Genomic DNA, 22,687 nt, shown 5'->3' with positions numbered 1-22,687 from the left:
ATGTTAGTGGATGGGAGATGCTAACTACTCCATGTTAGTGGGTGGGAAATGCTAACTACTTCATGTTAGTGGATGGGAGATGCTAACTACTCCATGTTAGTGAATGGGAGATGCTAACTACTCCATGTTAGTGGATGGGAGATGCAAACAGCTCCATGTTAGTGGATGGGAGATGCTAACTACTCCATGTTAGTGGATGAGTCATGCTAACTACTCCATGTTAGTGGATGAGTCATGCTAACTACTCCATGTTAGTGGATGGGAGATGCTAACAGCTACTTGTTAGTGGATGGGAGATGCTAACTACTCAATGTTAGTGGATGAGACATGCTAACTACTCCATGTTAGTGGATGGGAGATGCTAACAGCTACTTGTTAGTGGATGGGAGATGCTAACTACTCAATGTTAGTGGATGAGACATGCTAACTACTCCATGTTAGTCGATGGGACATGCTAACTACTCCATGTTAGTGGATTGGAGATGCTAACAACTCTATGCTAGTGGATGACAGATGCTAACAGCTACATGTTAGTGGGTGGACGTCTCAGTCGCTGGCCGTCGGGAAGGCTCGGTCCCGACCAATGCCGCTTGCGGCTTTAATTATTATACTGACCTACCAAGTAAACGCAAATTTGACCCCCTAAACATGCACGAAAACTCACCAAATTTGGCACGCACATCATGACCGGCGAAAAATTTTATAAAATGGAAAAAAAAACAACATCTGCTCTCTAGCGCCACCTAGATCCCAAAAAACGTCTAAAACAGTCGTTACGGCCCGCAGGAATGTCGCAGAGAGATCAAACCAATGTTGACGCGTTCGTCTCATTGAGATCTACATTTCACGCGCTGACACCCCTGACCTAAATCCAACAGGAAGTGCGCGATTTCCCTTTCAAAGTAAAATTTTGCTCAAAATCACTCCTCACGAAAAAATTATCTCCTCCGAGACCGTTTTTCGTACAGACATAAGAGTCACGCGACATGAAAGAGGACAAATTTCTCTACAAAAGTTGTGAACAACTTTGTCAAAAGTCTAACGGTGTGGATTTTATTAGCGTACAAAGTTGGAAGTCTGAAATCCTGCCTTGCTCAAGCCCTCATCCGTTATAATGGGGAAAAAAAGGAAAAAAGTCGCCTTTTTTCAGCACCTCGAACAAGTGGCGACTGCGGCTAAACCGTGACTCCTATCAACAAACCGAGCACACGGAAAGTTCCAGCAGGTTCTCCCGAACAAGATGATGTAACATAAGTGTTGAAAATATCATGTTATATGTATGTGTTCACAGGTAAGAAAAGGTGTGCGCTCAGCATTTTTTTTGTTCTCAGTTATAATGGAGCCGGATAGGGAAAAATCTCGCGCTTCTCACAAACTGAGGCCTCTATGGTCCAAACTAAACGTCTGACTTCTCTGAAAGCCTCACCAACTGAAAGAAAACAAATTTTCCTATCAAACGTGATATTTTTTGTTCAGTTATGCCAAACAGCAAAGGAACAAGGAGCAGTTGTTTCCCCAAAAAAGACTTTTATTTTCTCCTCTCTCCACTCTACCTCACATTACCATATATGGGCATGCATTGCAGTTACACAGCTGACACCAGCTGTCAATCAAACTCTGACACTCAGTGCCTTCATTCAGTGACTGTCAAAAGCAGATGGCAAAAGCTAACTACTCCTTGTTAGTGGATGGGACATGCTAACTTCTCCATGTTAGTGGATGGGAGATGCTAACTACTCCATGTTAGTGGAAGACAGATGCTAACAGCTCCATGTTAGTGGGTGGGACATGCTAACTACTCCATGTTAGTGGATGGGAGATGCTAACTACTCCATGTTAGTGGATGGGAGATGCTAACTACTCCATGTTAGTGGATGGGAGATGCTAACCACTCCATGTTAGTGGATGGGAGATGCTAACAGCTACATGTTAGTTGATGGGAGATGATAACAACTCCATGTTAGTGGATGGGAGATGCTAACAACTCCATGTAAGTGGATGGCAGACGCTAACTACTCAATGTTAGTAGATGGGACATGCTAACTACTCCATGTTAGTGGATGGGACATGCTAACTACTCCATGTAAGTGGATGGCAGACGCTAACTACTCAATGTTAGTGGATGGGACATGCTAACTACTCCATGTTAGTGGATGGGACATGCTGACTACTCCATGTTAGTGGATGGGAGATGCTAATCACTCAATGTTCGTGGATGGGAGATGCTAACAACTCCATGTTAGTGGATGGGAGATGCTAACTACTCAATGTTAGTGGATGGGAGATGCTAACTACTCCATGTTAGCGGATGGAAGATGCTAACAATTCCATGTTAGTGGATGGGAGATGCTAACAACTCCATGTTAGTGGATGGGAGATGCTAACAACTCCATGTTAGTGGCTTACAGATGCTAACAGCTACATGTTAGTGAATGGGACATGCTAAAAACTCCATGTTAGTGGATGACAGATGCTAACAGCTCCATGTTAGTGGACTGGGCATGCTAACAACTCCATTTTAGTGGATGACAGATGCTAACAACTCCCATGTTAGTGTATGGACGTCTCAGTCGTGGGCTGGCGCGGAGGCTCGGTCCCGACCAATGCCGCTTGCGGCTTTAATTTTTTTTGCTTCAGGTTGAATCCCATCACATTATCAGAGAGTAAGACATCAAAAAAGATTCTCAAGGTTTCAGACCACTCTAAAGCTCCTTTATAGTCTCATCCACTGACGTCTTAAGCTGAGTCTGTCTGCTGTTTTCAAAGACTTCAGCTTTTTACACGAGCACACTTTAATTTGTTTATCTCCCTATGGCTTTCTCATGTCTTTTTTTATGGCGCTCAATGAGTGAAAAAGGCTCTTTTACAAATAATTTTTGTAATATTTTATGCTCATTATTCTCTCTGAATCTTATGTAAGACTTTTAGGGAATTTGGACTTTTGTTACCTCATCTTTTAACACGTTCATCATTTTACAACAGCGTGGGTTCGAACAGTATTAAAAATACACAGATGTCATTTCTAATCCCTTAAAAGAAGGATAACATTTATTGTAAAAGAATTAATACTTTGCAGATTTGTTACATCAAAATGTTCTCATTAAAATATGAAAGCACATCAGGAAATTAAATAATACAATGCAATAACAGACTGCAAAAATGGTATTGAGAGCTGGATGTTCTTATAATATACATTCATGGTTCCATAAAATAGCTTTATTATTGCATAACGGGTTATCGCCGTGTCAGTAAAATGTAATTCTCACCAGGGGAAGCCTTTTATTCTCAGAAAAACTATTGCATGGAGCCTTGAATATTATTCATCAGAGTGCCACAAAGAAAAAAAAAACCCCATCACGGTTCTTCAATACAAATACGACACATACGGGGTCACACTGCAGAGAGGTACAATAAATATTCAACGGTGGAGTTATTGTGAGGATGACAAATCTGAAAAATCAAACGTCAGACTGATTGTGATCTGCTCTGAGGAAAGTAATGTGAAAAAATAAAGTAAAAAAGGTTTCCTGACCTGAGAGGGAGCTCTTTCCTCAGATGACACTGAAGAATCTGGTAATGATCTGAGCGTATATAAATGGGACGTCAATGCAACGTCACACACTCAGGTGTAGAAAACGTTTGCTCTGCATCCCTTCTGTGAGACGCACAAAGAAACACACACCCTCCGCTTAACGCTGTTTCCTTCATGGATCTGGAATATCAAGCATGTGTACATTTGTTTAAAAACATTAAATAATCACATGTGAATGTTGGTTCTTCATTCATTTATTCCACTTTATTACAAATTTGCAATTTAATAATGACAATATAATAATGTATAATTATGAATATATAATGATGACTTATGAACAATGACAATTAACTTAATAGTATTTATGGTACATTTCATCAGGTTTAGTCTTTTGTTTTACGGAATCTCAATAATTTCATAGAATAGAATAGAAACCAAGTTCAAAGTATCATTAAGACTCATATTTATTGATGCAGCTCCAGTAAACAAGATGTACTCACATTCTAAAGATGTAAATTTGCTGTGTTTCTCTGCATTATACTAATAACAGTAACATATGCATAATCCATATCAATGGGTATATATGATATTACGTTATTTCATTGACACTGGTTAAAAAGTAATGCATTAATGCATTAAGGTAATTATCTGGTAGGAATATGGCCAAAGAGTAAACAAAATTTATTCAAAAAACTGAAGCTATGAATCGTGAAATGAACTGTTTTCCATTTCAAGAGGACATAATGATGTTATTTTTAGTGAAGTATCAAATGGTGGGAGAGTTTGTTGATAAAGTTCAAAGTATAACTATGTTAAATTGGCCTTCTGGGATGTTTGGATAATGAATCTCTTCAGTTAGTATCTGTCAAAAGAGAAACACTCGGTGAAGAATGTGCTTCTTCCAATTAAATCAACCTCAACAAAATCACTGTAAACTGGTGAAGAAACGGTTCCTCGTGTTTCGGACAAATAGATGGTTCCCTTTTTGGTTTATTCAAACTTTAGTATTGATTTCTTAAAAGCTACTGTTAAATTTGCTTATATCTACACAATATGCTATTTTAAAACCAGCATGTGAAGAGGGAAAAATCTCACTCTCTTTAAATCTGAATGTTTCCAGACAAAATAATTAAGATTAATTACTTTTTTGTCCTGCAGAGGATTGTCCTGAGATTGTCCTGCATTATTAAACATGTATGGAACATATCAAAAACATGTCAAAAAGTTACTGACATGATGTTAAAGGTAGTTGTGTTAACATTACATAGCTGGGTTTTGTGTGCAGCCTAACCCTACCTCGTGGCTTTATTAATGAAGTGAGGTGTTCATTTCTTAGGATCTTAGACCATGCATCTGTATCAATGGCAATCAGCAAACTCACCTCTTCCACACCTCCTCCTCGTCTGGTTTCCTCTTGACTTGGTTGCAGAGAGCTTTTTCTTTTTTTCCTTTTTTTCTCTTTTAGTTGGGTTGAAAAGTGCTACTTAAAGCAAAGAGGAATATATGTAGCAATCAGCTGATTGCGAAGGTGATGTGCAGATGTATTGAAGTAGCTGGAAGGAGTTACATTAGAACCATCTCTCAAGAGTAGTTGGATGATTCAGCTTCCCCAAAAATCCAAATCAATCCACAGTTCACGCCTCTCGCTCATCAGCATGTGTTAAATTCAACTTCTATTCTGCTGCGGAGGAGTTAAGTCACTCAGTCTGTGGTTAAATAAATATCATTGATGTTCAGCGCCGACATTGTCGGCTTGATTGCCCCGTCATGTCTGCTTATTTTATTGTTGGCCCTCAGCCAGGCCACTATCGATCTGTCAGCGTGTAAAACTGCCACTGTCGGGACGACTCAGGACGACACGGTTCACAGGAGGCAATTTTCTTCTTCTTCTCAAAATGTGATACCTCGGTATCACTGCAGAGAAATTCCCACTCCTCGGGGCCGTGGCTGACATTTTCTCTCTCAGCGGGATGTATACCTGCTTCATTATAGCCGCAGTAATGGCCTTGTCAGTCTCCTTTCTCCCACAGATTTCGCTTTGTGAGGAGAGGGTAATTTCAGCTGTTTCAGGGTCAGAAATTCAAAAGAGGGCTATTTTACAGTGGAGTCTGTCTTTGTTGGCCTCCTGCATATGGATTCGGCTGTGCATGCTAAGCCGTTGGCTTCGCTGTGGGTTATTGTGGCATTCTCTCCTGGGTGGCTGTGGCTGCCTCGGGAGTCACTCAGGAACAACTCATGTATGACCTACTGTGAGCCCACGATTTGTCAAGTTGGGCCCAAAATGATTTATTCCGTGGTCATGGTTTGTCCTTTCAGCTGTGTTGTGCTGTGATGTTGCTCAGTGTTTGTTTGGATCACATCCTGAAGTGCAGAGAAGTCGCAACCACCTGAGAATTCATTAATAAGCTGGCGAATTTCAATCTTGAACCTGCCCATTCTACTTTTACATTTTGAAATGATTATAAACTTGCTTAGAATTGTAGCAAATGGAATTTACTCATCAATTTGTCACTTTTTTAATATGGGTGTTCTTCTCTGCTGATACCCTTTAACTGTGGAAATTCACTGAGTTTATCTTTGCCTCATTCGTATGTCCAAGAACTTCCCATCTGCTCCTTTATAAGACTCAAGTGTGACGCACACTCAGACACTAAAGAGATTACCCAGAGACCCAGATTATGGCATTTCTGCCGAGTTAAAAAATGGATGTCCGTCCTGCTCGCCCGAAGAGATCATTAAACCACAATCAGCAGCTCAGCTCTCTGGTCCCACCATGACCAACCTGTCTGCCAAGACGCCTGCCGGCCCACCGGCTCGTCCAAGCTAAGTGTGTGAAGATAACACTGTAATCAGGCGCACCCCCCCCCCACGGGTATCAAACTGACAGACTGGCTCACAATAAGTCTGATGAAATCTGCTCCCACTGGGCTGCACTCAAAGCCAAAACACACAGACACACACAGTTTCACTGTGCTAACACATAAACATGTTTGTACGGATTCGAGAAGATCTTCCACGATATGAGACGTTCCTTTGAGCACAGTCCTTACAGTATCGTTAACCAGTCGAAACCAATCTCTCATCCTGACCCTCAAAACAAATCTGGCTTCAATCCTAAAAAGAGTCCCGTGTGATGAGGGACGGCCGCTCCAGGTGAAAAGTGTAAATAAATATGCTTTTGTCCTCTGCTGAGCAGCTGATGGGATTTATTAAAACACTTACAGAAGTCATACAATGATGGAGATTGAACCTCCAACCTTATGACTGAAGTCTGGCCTCATGCTGTAAGCTCAGCTGATCACATCTTGGTGTTTCTTGTTCTCAAAAGAAAGACAGAAAAGTTGGTTTTTCCAGGACTTTTCATCCCTCTGAAACACTTCTGGCCTTCAGATTTACACTTTGAATATTGTGCTTGTACGATCCTGTCAGGTCACTTATTGGAGCTTTAAATGTTCGTCATGGTGTGGCAAAGCCTTTTAGTGCTTAGAGAGAAACGCGGTTTTTTGCTATTTGGATTAGCTTGAGTCGATATATGACTTATTCAAAAGCAGTAGGCATGGATTGGATGTCAGTCGGTTTGATGAAACAGTGCTTTGAGGTGTGGTGTTTCCTGAAGTTATTCGGCTGTCAGCTTTTCTAAGCAGCCATAAAAAGTTGTTTTGAATACTTGCTTTGATTAGTGGAGCAGGAGCAGATCGTTCATGACAGCGGAAGCCATTAAAGTCATTCGAGCAGTCTCCACCCGGCATCAAGGCCTTGTTGGAATCATATTATCGTATTGATTTAGACGTGCAGCCTGGAGCTGGACCCGCTTTTGGCAGACATCCAGGACCTGTATGTTTCGACCATGTGGGGAAGGCGACAGCAGTCCCACAGCCAGAGAAGTATGAGCAGAACGACAGTAGTCTAAAACTGAAAGAAAGTTGTACTTCTGAGCCTTTTTTCCCCTTTTTATCTCTGCCTGAAGAAATATGCTGTGGTGGTTTGGAGTAATGCTTGGCTAAAGGGTCTGCTTTCACTGAGAGAAGACTCTGCGGAATAGTCTTTTGATTAGGGAGTATACTTATTCACTTTCAGCTTCTATCGTTTACTAAGATGATTAAATCAGTGCTATTTGTTTATTAATTAAACAAATTAACCTTCACCTTCTTTTTTTTTATTATTTCTTCTGATAAATCATGTTACCATCCAAGTAAGTTTTGGACTCTAGTGATATAATCACTGTGCAGTTTTTAGACGTACATTCTTTTGTGTTTTTAATCATTTACGTATTTTTTAATGCACATTGGAATACATCATGCTACTCTGTGATCTAGTAGCTCCAGGACCCTACATAGCTGCTGGCCGACATGTTTTATTTCCAGTTGGGTCACAATGATCTCATCAGAGTTCTCCCTTCTTCTTGATACAGTTCGAAACCCAAGTATTTATGGATCTCTTCAAAAATGGTTGACAGATACTCTGCATTCAAAAACAAGCAATGAGAGTCAACGTGGTAGATTTGGAAGCCTCAGTCTTTTGAAACAAAGACCCCAGAGGAGATGGTTAAAAATCTTTCCAGGAATTTATCGAAGCATCTCCATCCATCCGTCTTCTATGTCCTGTCATCCAGCAGAGGTCACACGTACCTCTCCTAACACACATCCACGTATGATGTTTCTGAGATATTCCAGTCCTCGTGTGAAAGGGCAAACACTTTCTAAGGTCATGAGCCAATAAACCAGTTTCCTCCATCATTTTGCAGTTTTCCCACTTTGCCTCGTGTATTTCCTGGATGTAGCATAGTGATGTTGTTTTCATCAAAGAAGAAAATGTATGGCAGCTTGAATAAACTGCTAAAAATACATTTAGATAATAAAAATATGCCCATAAAGCCAAAACAGTTAATGCAGTGAAACATGTTTTTCAGGATGAGATGTGTTTTGCGTGCATGACTGAGGATACACACAATTTCATACTTGTTTTTTTTTTTGTTTTTTTTTTTTTTTTATCCACTTCTGTGCTAACTTTAACGTCCAGGTGTAGAAAGCACATGCAGCGTTCTCTCTCTGTCTCACTCTCTCCTCTACCAGGATCGGATTCAGAGTTTATATATAGCAGCTGAGTCGTGTGGTAGTTTGTTAGCTGTCTCCAGAGCGACGGACTTCTCACTTCCCACTCCGTGACGCAAACAAAAAAAGCATCTGTGCAGAGAAGGGGTGTCAACCTCGCAATCAACCAGAGTGAGCCTAATTTTGATCTGATTACTTCAGTTCAATGTGGACAGTGAGTTTCGCCTGAAATCTGTGATGTTGTGACAGTAAGCAGCAGCTTGGCTCAACTCCTTCTGATATCAGAGACTTATGTTGGACTCTGCTTCAACATTTGATTTTTGTGCTGCTAAATGTTAAGTATCTGTTTTATAACTGTTCATGAATTATAACCTCTTATTTGATGCAATTCATCAAGCCCCATTCCAGTGGATTGCCCTTATTTCTATATGCAGGTATTTATGGTAAAACAAGATGGAAAATTCACATAATCCTTGCATAATAAAAAAACAAAACATACATTATATTTGAGGTTAATTGGTTGTTATTTGGCTGTAGGTATGATTGTGAATGTGTGACTTGATGTGTGAGCAAGGGTCTCTTTAAAACTCATTGTGAGTGATTGTTCTTTCTTCTTCTTTCAATGCCACTAAATGTAAAACTTTTCGGGAGATATTTATTATTTTCACACTTTCTGCTTGGTCACCCATGAAAACGAAACACATTTGTATTCCCACAGGCTCTTTTCACTTGTGAAGATGAAATCCTGAGCTGAATGAAACCGAGCTCATCCTGCAGTCTCTCTAAAGAACATCGCCGCATGAGTTAAAGCAGTCTTCAAATATTATTTAAAGAAAGCAGGACTTCTGGAAGCAACAACTCATAGATGCAGAGGCTACCAGATGAAGCCGCGATGATACGTCATCCATATCAAATCGATTGAACTGTTGAAATGTGTCAAACAGTTGGTATTCAATTTAACTTTTTTGGAAAGTACATTTTTATTATTTACCCTTTTTCCTGTCTGTGTTCCTCTACAGATTGAAGACATTGTCACTCGTATCCAGGATGAGACTGAGGGCGTACCCATCAGAACTGTCAAGAGCTTCATGACCAAAATCCCCAGTGTTGTCACAGGTAAGAGATCGGGAGAGAGGAAGACTCTGAGATGTCAAAGTGTGACAGTGAAGGACCCTTCACTGTTCAAGTAGTGACTGTAGAAGTGTATCGGTGATGGACTGCAAGTGCTGGCTGAGCAAAGGTGAGTGACAAAGACAATGGCATGACAATCCTGAAACAATCAGATGCCTGTGCTTCTGGAGGGATAAAATATGACATTTCACTTACTTGGTCCCAATGTAGTTTGTCTTAAGTGTTTTTATTTGACATTTTATGAAAATTCCATCTATTTACTTGTCATGAGTGAGATGATATGTTCTGGGTTTTTCAAAGTTTTTTGAGCCAAGGTATGTTTTTTTTACTGGAAAAAAAAATCACAAGGCACACACCACCAACCAAAAATGTAAAAAAAATAAAATAAAACTATGTAGACTGTATTAACAATATAGCATAATTCCTATCAAAGTGTCTTAAAATTAATCAAGGTATTTCCGATCTTTTATATTTCTACTCACTCATTCTGAGTCTCATTAGCCTTTGTGGCTTTTCTCAATAAAGTTGCTTGTTTTTTGTATGTTCATGGAGGCGAACAAAATAGTAATAAAAACAGTGTTAATTTCACATTTAATGCAGTTATGTATTTTCTTCCGAATTACCTTACAGTCTCCTGTCACAGTCTCTTGTGGTGTCAGGAAAAAGGACGAAAAGTCATTTCCAGCCCAAATGGCGGCCAATGTCCAATAAGTTGTTGAAGCTCTGTTGCTCCCCTCTGTGCATCACTCACAGGAGTATTTTATTTAGTTTACCTGTTGTGCTGCCGTTGCTCCAGCAGCCACGTCCCTCGAGGTGGCACCTTGTAGTTAAGCCTTGGATGCAATTTTCGATTGCGTTTTGAACCTCTCGGGCTTCTGTACTTATTTCCTATTTGTATTTTGTCTTTTCAGAGTTTATGACTATTTTTTGTATTCTTCTGAATTAGGAAACAATATCACTGTTATTTTTTAAATAAATAGCATGTGTGCTTTGTATTTATTAAGTGAAATGTTGCTCAGTTTAATTGGTTCCAGCAAGTTCCGTGACTTTTGTGGTAACTATTAGCATGTCAATTGGTTTTCCCATAGTAGTTAGCATTAAGCTAATGTGTGTTATTTACCTTTTTAGAGTGTCATGGCGGTGCGGAAAGCATAATTCAGCCTTTACATGATTAATCTGCGGTCACAAGACAACACAGATGCTTGACAATATCATCTTGCAGACAAAAATCAATTGATTTTCAAATGTTTTTTGATCTTTAAGGTGAAATCGGATAATTTTCCACAGCACACCTGACAATATCATATTTCTCTGTACTTTTTTTTTTCTTTTTTCCTCTCACTTGGACCCATAATAGTTTCTTTATTTATTTCCTGTCATAATTTGAATGTATTTAATGACTCCCGGCTTTGTTTTCACAATGCAATCCAATCCATATCTAGAACCATACATTGAACCTCATTGGTACATCTACTGCTTTGAGATGACTTAGAAACTGCCTGTGAATCTATTTACGGTGTGCTATCCAGCTGAGTCACACCCTTATGCCCCAAATCAGCAGATGTGATGTGGCTTCATTTCATTCGGCCTCTGACGAGGCTGCTGCTCTCCCTTCTGCAGTTGTTCACTGGAGAATCGCCGGGTGGCTGGAGGGAAAGTAGGAGGACAACATATGATTAAATGTTTGGAATAGAGAGTGTGAGTGTGGTAACAGAATGAGTAATGCTGTCCTCCTACTGTCAAGGTGCCCTTAAGCCAAGCAATCAACCCCCGACTGCTTCCATGGAGCTTGAACTGTAGCATTTCTGAATAAACTTTTCAGATAAAAACTTTGAAAGAAAACACCATCTGAAGTTGACGGGGACCGATGAACGCGAGCCTCCTTACCTAGCGGCTGTAATCGCGTTGACTGATCACTAGAAATGCTTTTACAGGCTGTAGCCTGAGTGGGAGGCTGTGACACACCTCAAACAAATGAACAAAGAGAACTATTAAACATCCTTCCTTTATTCCCTCGCAGATTTTTTTTTTTTTTTTGCTTTTGGGGAAGATACATTACCTCTAAATGCCACAGGCAGAGCATATCAATAAACACAATTACTACAGCGGCGAGACGGATGGGGCTAACAGAAACTTAAATGTTTGCAGCTTACCGCTGAAGGCAGGAAACTAATGAATGATTTGAAATTAAACACCACTTTGCTCTGGAAAGCAAAAAAGGAAGCACTGACAGAGACGCTGCAGCTCCAGAGCAATAAATTTGACTTTTTGGATGTTTGGAGACGTTTTACAGTATTAGGCTCTAAAATTAAAGTGGAACGAACATTTCTGTTATGTTTTATTGTCTCTTATTTGAATCAGGACATCTCTTCTGTTAATATCCTGCCCTATTCAGCCTGTACAGGGCTGTACAGTGATTAGCATTTCACCTCACAATGGGACAGCCCCTGTTCGAGCCCAGGACTTGATTGCCTTATTAGAAAACAAAATTTCTATCTCTTCAATGAGTAACCTTGAGTGAAAAAGTAAGATCAATATAGGATCATCAGTGTTGTGTTTAGGGCTGTCTGCATGTGCTCCCTGTGCATACGTGGATGCTCACCCGCATCTCTACTTTCCAGAATCATGTGCTCAAGGTTAATTGGTGGCTGTCAAACTGCCTGTATGGGCAGATGTGAGTGTGTGTGTCTGTTTTTCTGTGTTACTTTTGTCTTTGACTGGCTGCTATTCCAGGGTGTGTCCTGCTTTTGCCCATGGATTTTTGTTATTATCATTTTTACAGCCCTCCTTTTCAATAACTGTCATGTGTCTCTCTTTGAATGTTTGATTCAGGTACTGATATAGTCCAGTGGTTGATGAAGAATTTGTCCATTGAGGATCCAGGTAAAGGTTCATGCACATTACCAGGCCTTTCTGTGCCGCCTGACTTTAAATCCAGTGACACTGAATCCTGCTTTGCATGCAGAACAGTTATTGCCTGCAACCTTACTCAGTTTCATTTTCCCTACAGATTCCAGTAGATTTAATTTAAAACATTGTGGTCGGGGAGCCATGTTCGCTGTTGTTGCAATAGCCCACGGCCTGAGCAGTGAATCAGTCTTTGACTCATCCCTGTATATCTTAACCATAGGCTACATCTTGTGTCCGGATTTAAATTTAGATCAGGAGACCACGCAAATGCAACTACATGCATTTGTAGTTTTTTCTTCAGTCTTCAAATACAAAATGTTTTTTTTTTTTCATACAGTTGGATTCATCTTGATATCTTGATATCTTATTTCACTAAAAAGAAAATCTGTTTTTTTAATTTGATTGTTGTAACTTTGTTCCAACCGAGTTAATTCCGTCTGTTCGCATAAGTGAGACTGAAGATGAAACACGGGGATCCGAGAAACCTGCTGTGATGTCTTTTCTTTGCTCTGTTGTTTTTAAAGTGGAGGCCATGCACATCGGGAGCCTCATTGCGGCTCAGGGGTACTTTTTCCCGATCTCGGATCACGTCCTCTCCCTCAAAGACGACGGCACTTTCTACCGCTTTCAGGTGAGCGAGCGGGAACATTACTGCGATGAAGACGCAGGCGAGGTTAAAGGGGCGATGAAGACATTCACTTCTACGAATCACAAGGCTGAAATATGTTGTGCAGCCCTGAAAGTTTGCTTTAAGGTAGGCTTTGTTGACCTCGAGGGGTGCTCCAGAAATTAACTCATATGGCGTGTGATGAAAAATGATGCTGAGCTGAATTCTAATGTGGGTGAGAAAGCCTCTGATTTCTACGCCGCTGGATTTCACATCTCCCAATAGTTCATTGCTGAAATGCTTGAAATACATCTGCTTGTGCCATGTTAGCCATGTGAGTACAAAGTAAAAAATAATGAATGATGAGATATTTGGGGCAGTGGTGGCCAAGAGGCTAAAGAAATAAATTTAGTATTGGGAATTTGCAAGTTGAATTCCCTCGGCTGATGTGGGTCCAATAATGAAAGCAAAGGGGATCAATAAAGTATGATTAGTTTTGAGAGCATCATCTTAGTTATACTGTACTTGCTTGTGGTGAAAGGACTGCTAATAGTGCTATCACTGTGCCTATTTTGGTGAAAGCAATACGTAGAGGCTTTATGAGGTTCTGGATTTGGGGAAACTACCACAAGCTGACGTGATCAGAATGAAAATTCAGAACTTCTTACCTAATGAATAAGCAAATGGAGGGTCTAATTTCAGTGGGTTACCTACATTCACCCAGAGGGATTGTAATTATTTGCTTAAATTTAAAACATAGTGCCATATCCCATTCACACATATTTTAGTTTACTGAGAATCAGTCAGTGGAGTGAGAAACAGCAATGGTCCTGATGTGATGGATCAGTACTAATGCTCTGCACCTTTGGTACCTTACAACATCTGACACATATGTCTTATCATTGGTTCTTCAAGTCTAGAAAGGTGAAGCTGACCAGGGATGTGTTTAGTTAAATTAATGATAATATTTCAATCATTTGTTGAAGCTTACTTGCTCCTTAATGTCATTACAATGCAGCAGCCTTGTTCTAAATGACAAAAGGCTCTGTCCACTGTCTACTGCTTCCTCAGAACTATGCTGGGATTCTGTGACCCTATTAAAAATGAATGGTGATCTGTTAAAATATTCATCAAGGGACCAGCCGGAGCAGGCCGCGGTCTGAGCCGGCTACCAAAAACTAGACACATGGGGAGTGGCGGTGGAGTAATACGCTCGGAAGACAATTAGTATTAGTTTGGGAGTATGAATAGGCCTTTCGTCTCATTGAGACAGAACAAAAAAGCAAAAGCATGCTGACATTTTTATCCCGCCTCCTTCACTGTTCTCAGATAAGACATTAAAGTGACAGATTAAGCTGGACTGTTTTATCTTGAATTCACTAATTAAAAAAAAAAAAAAAAGGATATGATGTTTTTCAAAGTCCTCACTGGGGAACGGTGAAGCAGCTCGTGACCAGATTAGAGTGATCTCCGTATGGCATCGCTCGCCTTTCTATGGGTGGCCTGGCTGGAGGGTGGGACCTCCATCAGAGCTGGAGGAGCAGTTTAATTAAACCAGACGGCCGCGCACATTGCTGTGCTTTGACCTTGGTTCTCCTCCTTCATAGTGAAGTGGGAGACAAGAGACAGGAGGAGGAGGAGGAGGAGGAGGAGGAGGAGGAGGAGGAGGAGGAGGGGCCGCTCATTAGCATTTCATTTTGGTGGCAAATTAAGAGAAACTCAAAGGAAAACACAGACAAGCAAATTCAACAATTACCACCGTGTTGATATGACTCCTCACAGATGTTATGAAACTGTGAGCTTTGCCAGACAACAGTCCTGTCAGCGTCTGTTCTCTGCCTGTTGTTCCACGCTGCTGTTGTTTGTTTCCCAGCTTTCATCACCTCCCCGTTCATCGTGCCGCCGCAGTGCTTTCACGCCCCTACAGCACCCCGGGGTGCCTCTTACTGAGGGGGGGAAGTTGTTGGGAGTCAGCTGTTCGGATCTGTTCGGTCCCGATAATGAAAAAGTATTTCTGTGATGGCAGAGCGAAGCAGCGCTGTGCACACTGCTGTGTCTCCCAGGCGAACCACTGTCTCTCAAAGGTCACCGCCATCACTTCACTCTCACCTAATAGTTTTGACTCATAGATCACGGCCTTTGAGGTTCAGAAGATAATCAGAAGTGATGCAGCATTATTTCTGACTCTCACATTTCTGCTTTGTTTGCCCCCTTAAGGCACCATATTTCTGGCCATCCAACTGTTGGGAACCTGAGAACACAGACTATGGTGAGAGGCTTCTGGGAATACCTTGACATTTTGCATTTTTCTCCCCTTTTATTTTAGTCATTTGAGGCCTTGCTTGTCAGTGAGGAGAAAGTCTTTCATTGTATTTAAAAGATCACAGCTATTTTGTGGTGCGATTGGAATCACATCAGCCTGCTGTGATAATTTCTATCAGGATTTCTCATTCGATATTGCAAATAAATTCAGTTAAACATGTGTATGCAACTTTAGTCCTACAGGTGAATAGTGGACAGCGTGAACACCAATGAGAGCTGGTACAAAGAGAAATTACTGTTGTGCTTTGAGTCTAGTTTTGATATCTTGACCTACTGGTCAGAATGAATTCCAACCGGGCCATGTAAACATAGATTATACTTGAATGCAATTAGAAAAACCTCCCTCAAGGCTACATATTGACCCCAGCAAGTGTGTCGTAGGGAGGACCAGCTGACAGGATTAGGAAAGCACTGTTCCACTTCCTGCCTTCATCTTTACACAGAGAGACACTCATGGCTGGAGTTTGGAGCCTGGGAGTTTATTGCCTCTTTACACTCTGCCTCATAATCCCACAGCAACAGATAGACGGAGAGGCAGCCCAGAACTGATTTTGCTCTGTAGAGTGGGAGGTGAGGAGAGGTGAGGAGAGGTGAGGCATGAGCTCGGGGGACGAGAGACGCACAGATGGGTGGATGGAGCGAGAGGAAGGTTTGCACTGATAAATTCCTCCCTTCGATCCTCTCGCCTCTCTTCTTTCAGCTATCTACCTGTGCAAACGGACCATGCAGAACAAGACCAGGCTGGAGCTGGCAGATTATGAGGCGGTGAGTGCCCAACCATTCCCAGATATCTCCTGCAGGTATTGATTTTCTGTGTGGAGCTTGGGGCAGAAAAACAAGGATATAAAAAAGAGATATAGGAAGGTCAGACAGGAATCCACTGTCGGTGTTGACGTGACATTGAAACTGGTTCTCAAAGTGTCCTCTAGAACCACGAAATGACCTGATAAGTAATTTTTGTATTTTGAACATACAGTTTGTTATCGTGTCTGTCTTCGCTCTAACAGGAGAACCTTGCTCGACTGCAAAGAGCCTTTGCCAGAAAGTGGGAGTTCATCTACATGCAGGCCGAGGCCCAGGTCAAGTAAGTGCGCGCCATTCCAAACCAGTGTAGCAGATAAACCACAGAACATTTTTGAAGCAAGAATGTCATATGAGCCAATATTATTAGAAACAAAGTATTGACATTTCATTTTACTTGGAAATGTTTCAACAATCTGAACTTTCCTCCTCTTTACAGTTCACTCTTTACTTGTTTGTTTGAACCTTTATGAGGATGAGTTAGAGCTGTACAGAGAAACCATCAAAGCAGCTGATATTTAAACTGCAGAGGTTAACAGATCCAATTGTGATCAATAAAAAATGCCAAAGTTGTAAAGTGCGAACTGCTGCTAACTCTGCACAAAGGAAGACAGGGATGCATATTGTTTCTTTATGTTTTTTATCTACTTTTTCATTTATTTAATTCAATTTTACAGCTTGGGTGTAACACATAATGTATATTTACAAAATGATTTTTTTTAATTTTCTACTCTGAATCCTTTTTATTTTTGTGCTCACAAACCAAGAACAACTACAGAGATGAGTCATCGCCTTGCCAAGAAAATAATACTTAAAAACCTGCAGTTAAGATCTACAGAAGTAAAAAGCAAAAATAGATGAATAACTGGAAAAGCAAAACTTCAAGCATTCAGTATGCACAAAGACATCTGGACTCATAAATATTAAATGATTATTCCAATGCTGCATGTGTAAACACCTTCCTGCCATTATAGATCCGCACAAGAAAAAGCAGCACAACACTGGACGAGTATATCCTGCATATTTGTTTTCTTTTGAACCTTTTTCTTTTATTTTTCTTTGAATATCGCTTAAAGGAAACGATAATCTTTTTCTTTCGGCATTTTCACATGAGGATTTTTCAATTTCTTCCGGTTCTTTCTCCTCTCATGTGTCCTCGCTCACGTCAGCCTGCATTTATCTTCCTCACTGCATCTATAGTCCTCTTCATTGACAATCTATCAACCGATGAATCATAAAATCATGCATAAAATAAAACAAACTCTCATGGATTTTGCACAAATGGAGACAGAAAGCCTCATTTTAGAATAAAAATAGGTTCTTTGTTCTTCCTATTCTCCAAATGTTGCATGTGACGCTGATGCGGGAAAATATGCACGTTTTCACAGCCACTGATCTCATCTGCAGGATCGACAGGAAAAAAGATAAAACTGAGAGGAAGATCCTTGACAGTCAGGAGAGAGCCTTCTGGGACGTTCACAGACCAGTGGTAAGCTGCTGTCTACGCTAGATTACCGCCGCTATCATCACCCTCAATCCACTTTCCCTCCTATTTTCTTTCTGAATTTTCTGTCTGGACACACTTTTTAAAACACCCTGAACTCCACCTTAAAAAAAATCACCAGCGTCGTTTTCAGTCGTATTTTCTTGCGTTCTTTCTGCAGCCTGGGTGTGTCAACACCACAGAGATGGACATCAGAAAATGCAGACGCATGAAGAATCCTCACAAAGTTAAGAAGGTAAAATTCAAAAAAAGGAAAAAAATATATATGAAGGAGGTTATTTTGTTCCATATTCAGATAAGTTACCCATTAAAAGTAGTTTTATAAAAGCATTACACATGCAGTACATTCCTGCATTCACACGGATCCACAGTTGTTATTTTTAATGATTAGCGGTGCAGTGTTTTGGATCAGTCAGTGCACACCGTTTACCCCGTCTGACCCCTGAAGAGCCGCAGAGGAAACATTTGACAGCGAGGTTTGAACATGGATGACAGAGTGATTCAACACTGGCACCAAATGTCACAATAGAGGAATGTTGTGTTCCTGTATTAAGGGGGAAAAATACAAAAGAAGTTTTCACTACAGAACTCCAGAACATTGGAAAAACCTGTGAACATTTCCCTTCAATGTTCAAGACAATGCAACAGTTTCCACGCCTTATCTCGCACACGGCAAGGAAATAATCAGCACACATCCTGCGCCTCTGTTTCTCGTCCCACTTCTCCTCTCTGATCATGTTCAACAGTCGGTGTACGGTGTGGCAGAGGAGGGAACGCAATCTCAGAGTCCCATACACACCCCCTCACACCACTGCAGGAAAGGCACCAAGGAAGACGTGGAGAAGGAGGTAAATCTGAGGCCACACCACGTACGCTGTGAAGAGGGGAGAAATACATGAGAGATCTTCGTATTCCTTTCTGGATCTGCTGTTTTGCTGCAGAACCAATTGATTTAGTAGCATCGCAGAGGAGACGGGGAGCTGGTACTGCTCATTTTCAGGGTCCTATCATGTTGGATTTGGAAGGAAAATTTAGCAATATCTCTTCAATGTGAGAACATAGTGCCGTATTTTACCTATTTTCTTCGGCCTTCTGAAGCAGAGCCACACAAATGAATCATGCTATGTATGAAATTGAAAGCATCCATGCAGCTTTTTTTTTTTTTTACCGTTCTGTTCCAAACACTGATTCCTGTCTTTTTCTCCATCAGATCCTGTTCCTGAACGCCCAGCTAGACCGCCACTGTATGAAGATGTCCAAAGTTGCTGAAAGGTACAATTCACATTTAGAAATCCCGCACGCTCTGAAGAGCATCTCTAATCTTTATCTCTGCAGTTTAACACTTTGAAGGTGGCTGCAGCGCTTTCTCATAAACAGGCCGCCTTCACATCTGCTGCGCGCTCTCTGGCCATTTATCATCAACAAACCTGAGCTCCACTAACTTACCCTTTACTGTATCTCCACTGGAGAAGCGGCAGATGGAGGTAATTTAGATCGTGACGCTCCAAATAAACTTCATTTCAGTTTGACATTTACAAGAATTTTATAGGAAAAAAACCCAGATTGATTGGAGAGAGTTGCTGCTGTGTGAGGAAGAAAAAAGATGGTGAGATATATGTTTAGTAAGTCCGCAGATATGTTGTGGGTATTTTTTCAGCTTATTGTTGCTGTTGTTGTTTTATGCTCAATGAAACAAAGACAAATACACAATCAACTTGCTCCTTGCTAGAGTGAAGGGCAATCCAGATCAAAAAGTGATCGATAATAAGCAAACATTCCAAAGAGAACAAACATCAGAACTGCAGAGTCAGCTCCCACACCTTGAAGCGAAAGACAGAAAAAAATAAATAAATCAACAAGTGAATAACTGAGATGCAGTAGAATATTAAAGTAAAAAGCAGAAGAAAAAAGTCAGATCATTTCCTTCATCAATCAGATCATATTTCTGAATACAATTAATAAAATCCATCCTTATTCACTCAACTATCTGCTGTAAAGTCTTTATTTTGTATCTTATCCTTAATAATGTGAAGTTTGACAATATTTTTCTGAACCATTGCTTGTTATTTGGTCTAGATTTTGATTTCCTAATAATGCAGAACAATAACATACAGTGAAGGCTATTATATACATTATTGACATACCTATACACAAACACCCATTATACATACATATATATATATATATATATATAAAATAAGCACGAACTGTGAAATGTGCTGACTAAAGGAAAGAGGTGTGTGCGGAGCAGAACAAAGAAAAGTGAGAATGCTTGGATAATAAATAAGAGTGTTGTCCGGAGAAATAGAACCTATGCAGCACGCCGTTGTGAGTTTCCTCTGTCGGCCAGGTGAGAGTTGTTGTTCAGGGTGGCGGCCTGTGGCAGGAATGATTTCCTGTATCTGTCCTTGTGACAGCGGAGCTGTATCAGTCTGTTGGAGAAGGAGCTGAGATCCTTTAATTTTCATTGTAAGTGTGATTTTCTGAGTTTAAACCCAGCAAGAAAAGTTAGGATTTAATAAAACAAATTTTTTAATACTGCACAGTATTTTTCGAAATAGCATTCATCAGAATAGTTTTTCTCTTTCAGTTGGTGCTTTGAATACAGACAGGTGTTTGCATTTTTAAAATCAATATCGCAGCACTTTTGTTAGAGGTATTTGCTTTACTGCATGGTAATGTAGTCCACTCACAAATCGAGAAAAACAAGATCTCAAAATAATCGATAATTTAATTGGTTTTTATTAACTGATTGATCTGAATGTTGACTATTGATCTGAAGATGAGAAATCAGATGTTAAGCAAGGCTCTACTGACTCTAGCCAAACACTCCAACATACGTAGTCTGAGTAATTTTGATTAATTTGAGTCTCATCAGCTCATATTTTTCTATAGCATTTTCCATAAAAGAGCAGTACGGTGAGTGTTTTTCTCATCAACAGGTTGAACTGAGAATATAATATTTTCACCAATTTGCAGTTATTTGAAATAGAATTGCTGAGCAGCCGCTGCAGTGAGAATTTACTCTGTAAAATGTATGAGCTGCTTCCTTTATGCACCAATACTTTCCATCATATTTGAGTCAAGCAGAGGGGAGCACTGCCACCTTTCTGACAATTATCGAGGGATGAAAAATTCAGCTGGATTGAAGAGACATCTTCATCTCATTGTGTGACTGTGACTTGGGAAAAGGAGCTCAGATTACTCGACACATAGGGAAGACTGCTAATTTATCCTTCTGCTTCTTTTGATTACTTCTGGCAGCAGCGATACACACAGGACTGCAAAAGAGACTTCTGAAGTGGAAAATATGGATCTAAATCATCAAGGTCACATTGTCCTTGAGTGAATAAAATCCTCTTCTTCAACAACAGAGCATTTTATAATCCCAAAAAATTGTGTATTTTTGGGATTATTGTGTATTTCTGTGCTATTGAATAGAGAGATTGTTTGGACTTCTCTCCACATGTGTTCCTATTATTTACTGTGCAACACAAAACAACCACAAATATTGTGCAGGCAGTGTCAGCGCTCCCTGTTCCTCCTGGGTGACCAATATAGTTGATTGTTTACCTCCCATCCTGTGCTCAGTCACTCAGGACAGCGATTACTTCCCAGCAGAGCAGAAAAACGGTGATTACTGTTTGTTCCTCTGCAGCTCTGCTGACGCAACCCTTTGACCTCCTGCCTTCCTGCGCTGAGCTGATTGCAATTGGAGCTCCGCAGAGCAGAAATTTTTTGCATCAACCCAAAAACTGCACTGACAGGACAACAGTTTAAAGAACTGCTGTCATATTTGTCTTTTACTTTAAAGTAAGATCTGAAATATGATCACTTGAGAACATGGAAAGCATAGTGATTGACTCACAGGATTAGTAAATTCGTCTCATTCATCAGTTTAAACTCCTGATTTCATTCTGTGAGCCACTGCAGTCTTAGTTTTTTTAATCGTAGTGTTAAATGTGACTTTGTGGATTCTGAAAATTAATCACCATACAATAGAAGTGTTACAAACAATTAGTCACACTTAGTACCAGGAATCAAGTTAAACACTCTCTATGCTTGATTATTTGCAGAGTTTTTGCATTTATTTTAATACATTCAAACACATTTATTTGTACTTTCCAGTGTTCCAATGATGATTCAGACTAAAAGGATGAAATGAATTGATGACGGCAGTTAGAGACGCCAAAGCAGCAGAAATTGATGAACAAATCAACATTTTGTTATTTTAGTTTTTTAAACAAAAGTATGTTACAGCCTGATTTGCGATCAATGTCACGGGTAATTAACCTGGTGCGTCCACATAGACAAACATTGTGTGTGTGTGTTTAAACTGTGTAAAATGCCCCATTTAAACAATAATATATCCAATTGAATGCATAATGGAATAAACAATCCCAGCATTACTAAATGTTTTCCACTTCAAATTAGGTGAACAATCTGAGCACTTTTGCAAACTCTGCAGAAATAATGTGGCTGAACGTTTGGCTTTTTCAGTGTCTCTTTGCGCCTGTGTTCTCTGTCCATGGTGCTGAAAGTTTGACTTTGAATGGTTTATTGAATTTCAACATGTACTCGTATAATACATGTTGTGAACATTTGTAAATACATTACTTGACACTTTTTGGTTGAAGTAAATTTTCTGATGCATATTTTGTGTTTTGCATGATTCAGGTAATTCTTCTGGAATCTCTATAACCTAATATGTACAAGTAGTGCGTGTTATTTTTGTAGACGTTATGTCATCCTGTGCAATGGACGTCATCATGAAGTATGATCTAGATTTAATATAAAAACAAAGCCACACTGAACTTTTCCACCTGTCT

At 40.2% G+C, this 22,687-nt stretch overlaps 1 protein-coding gene across 1 annotated transcript in view; it reads left to right on the top strand.

Annotated features, from left to right (window-relative positions):
* Window positions 1-22,687, top strand: part of LOC115401453 (regulator of G-protein signaling 6-like) — a 100,328-nt gene that overhangs the window by 50,668 nt on the left and 26,973 nt on the right. Inside the window, exons 2-11 of the mRNA XM_030109645.1 lie at window positions 9,603-9,699; window positions 12,547-12,597; window positions 13,149-13,255; window positions 15,449-15,500; window positions 16,254-16,318; window positions 16,561-16,637; window positions 17,762-17,843; window positions 18,019-18,093; window positions 18,605-18,706; window positions 19,069-19,130. Of these exons, the coding sequence (XP_029965505.1) occupies window positions 9,603-9,699; window positions 12,547-12,597; window positions 13,149-13,255; window positions 15,449-15,500; window positions 16,254-16,318; window positions 16,561-16,637; window positions 17,762-17,843; window positions 18,019-18,093; window positions 18,605-18,706; window positions 19,069-19,130 (770 nt within the window). The remainder of the gene's footprint in view (window positions 1-9,602; window positions 9,700-12,546; window positions 12,598-13,148; window positions 13,256-15,448; window positions 15,501-16,253; window positions 16,319-16,560; window positions 16,638-17,761; window positions 17,844-18,018; window positions 18,094-18,604; window positions 18,707-19,068; window positions 19,131-22,687) is intronic.

The sequence above is a fragment of the Salarias fasciatus genome, chromosome 15, assembly GCF_902148845.1.
Source record: "Salarias fasciatus chromosome 15, fSalaFa1.1, whole genome shotgun sequence".
In the NCBI taxonomy this organism is placed as follows: Eukaryota; Metazoa; Chordata; class Actinopteri; order Blenniiformes; family Blenniidae; genus Salarias; species Salarias fasciatus.
The sequence above is the reverse complement of the archived record's forward strand: the minus strand, read 5'-3'. Positions and strand labels throughout refer to the sequence as shown.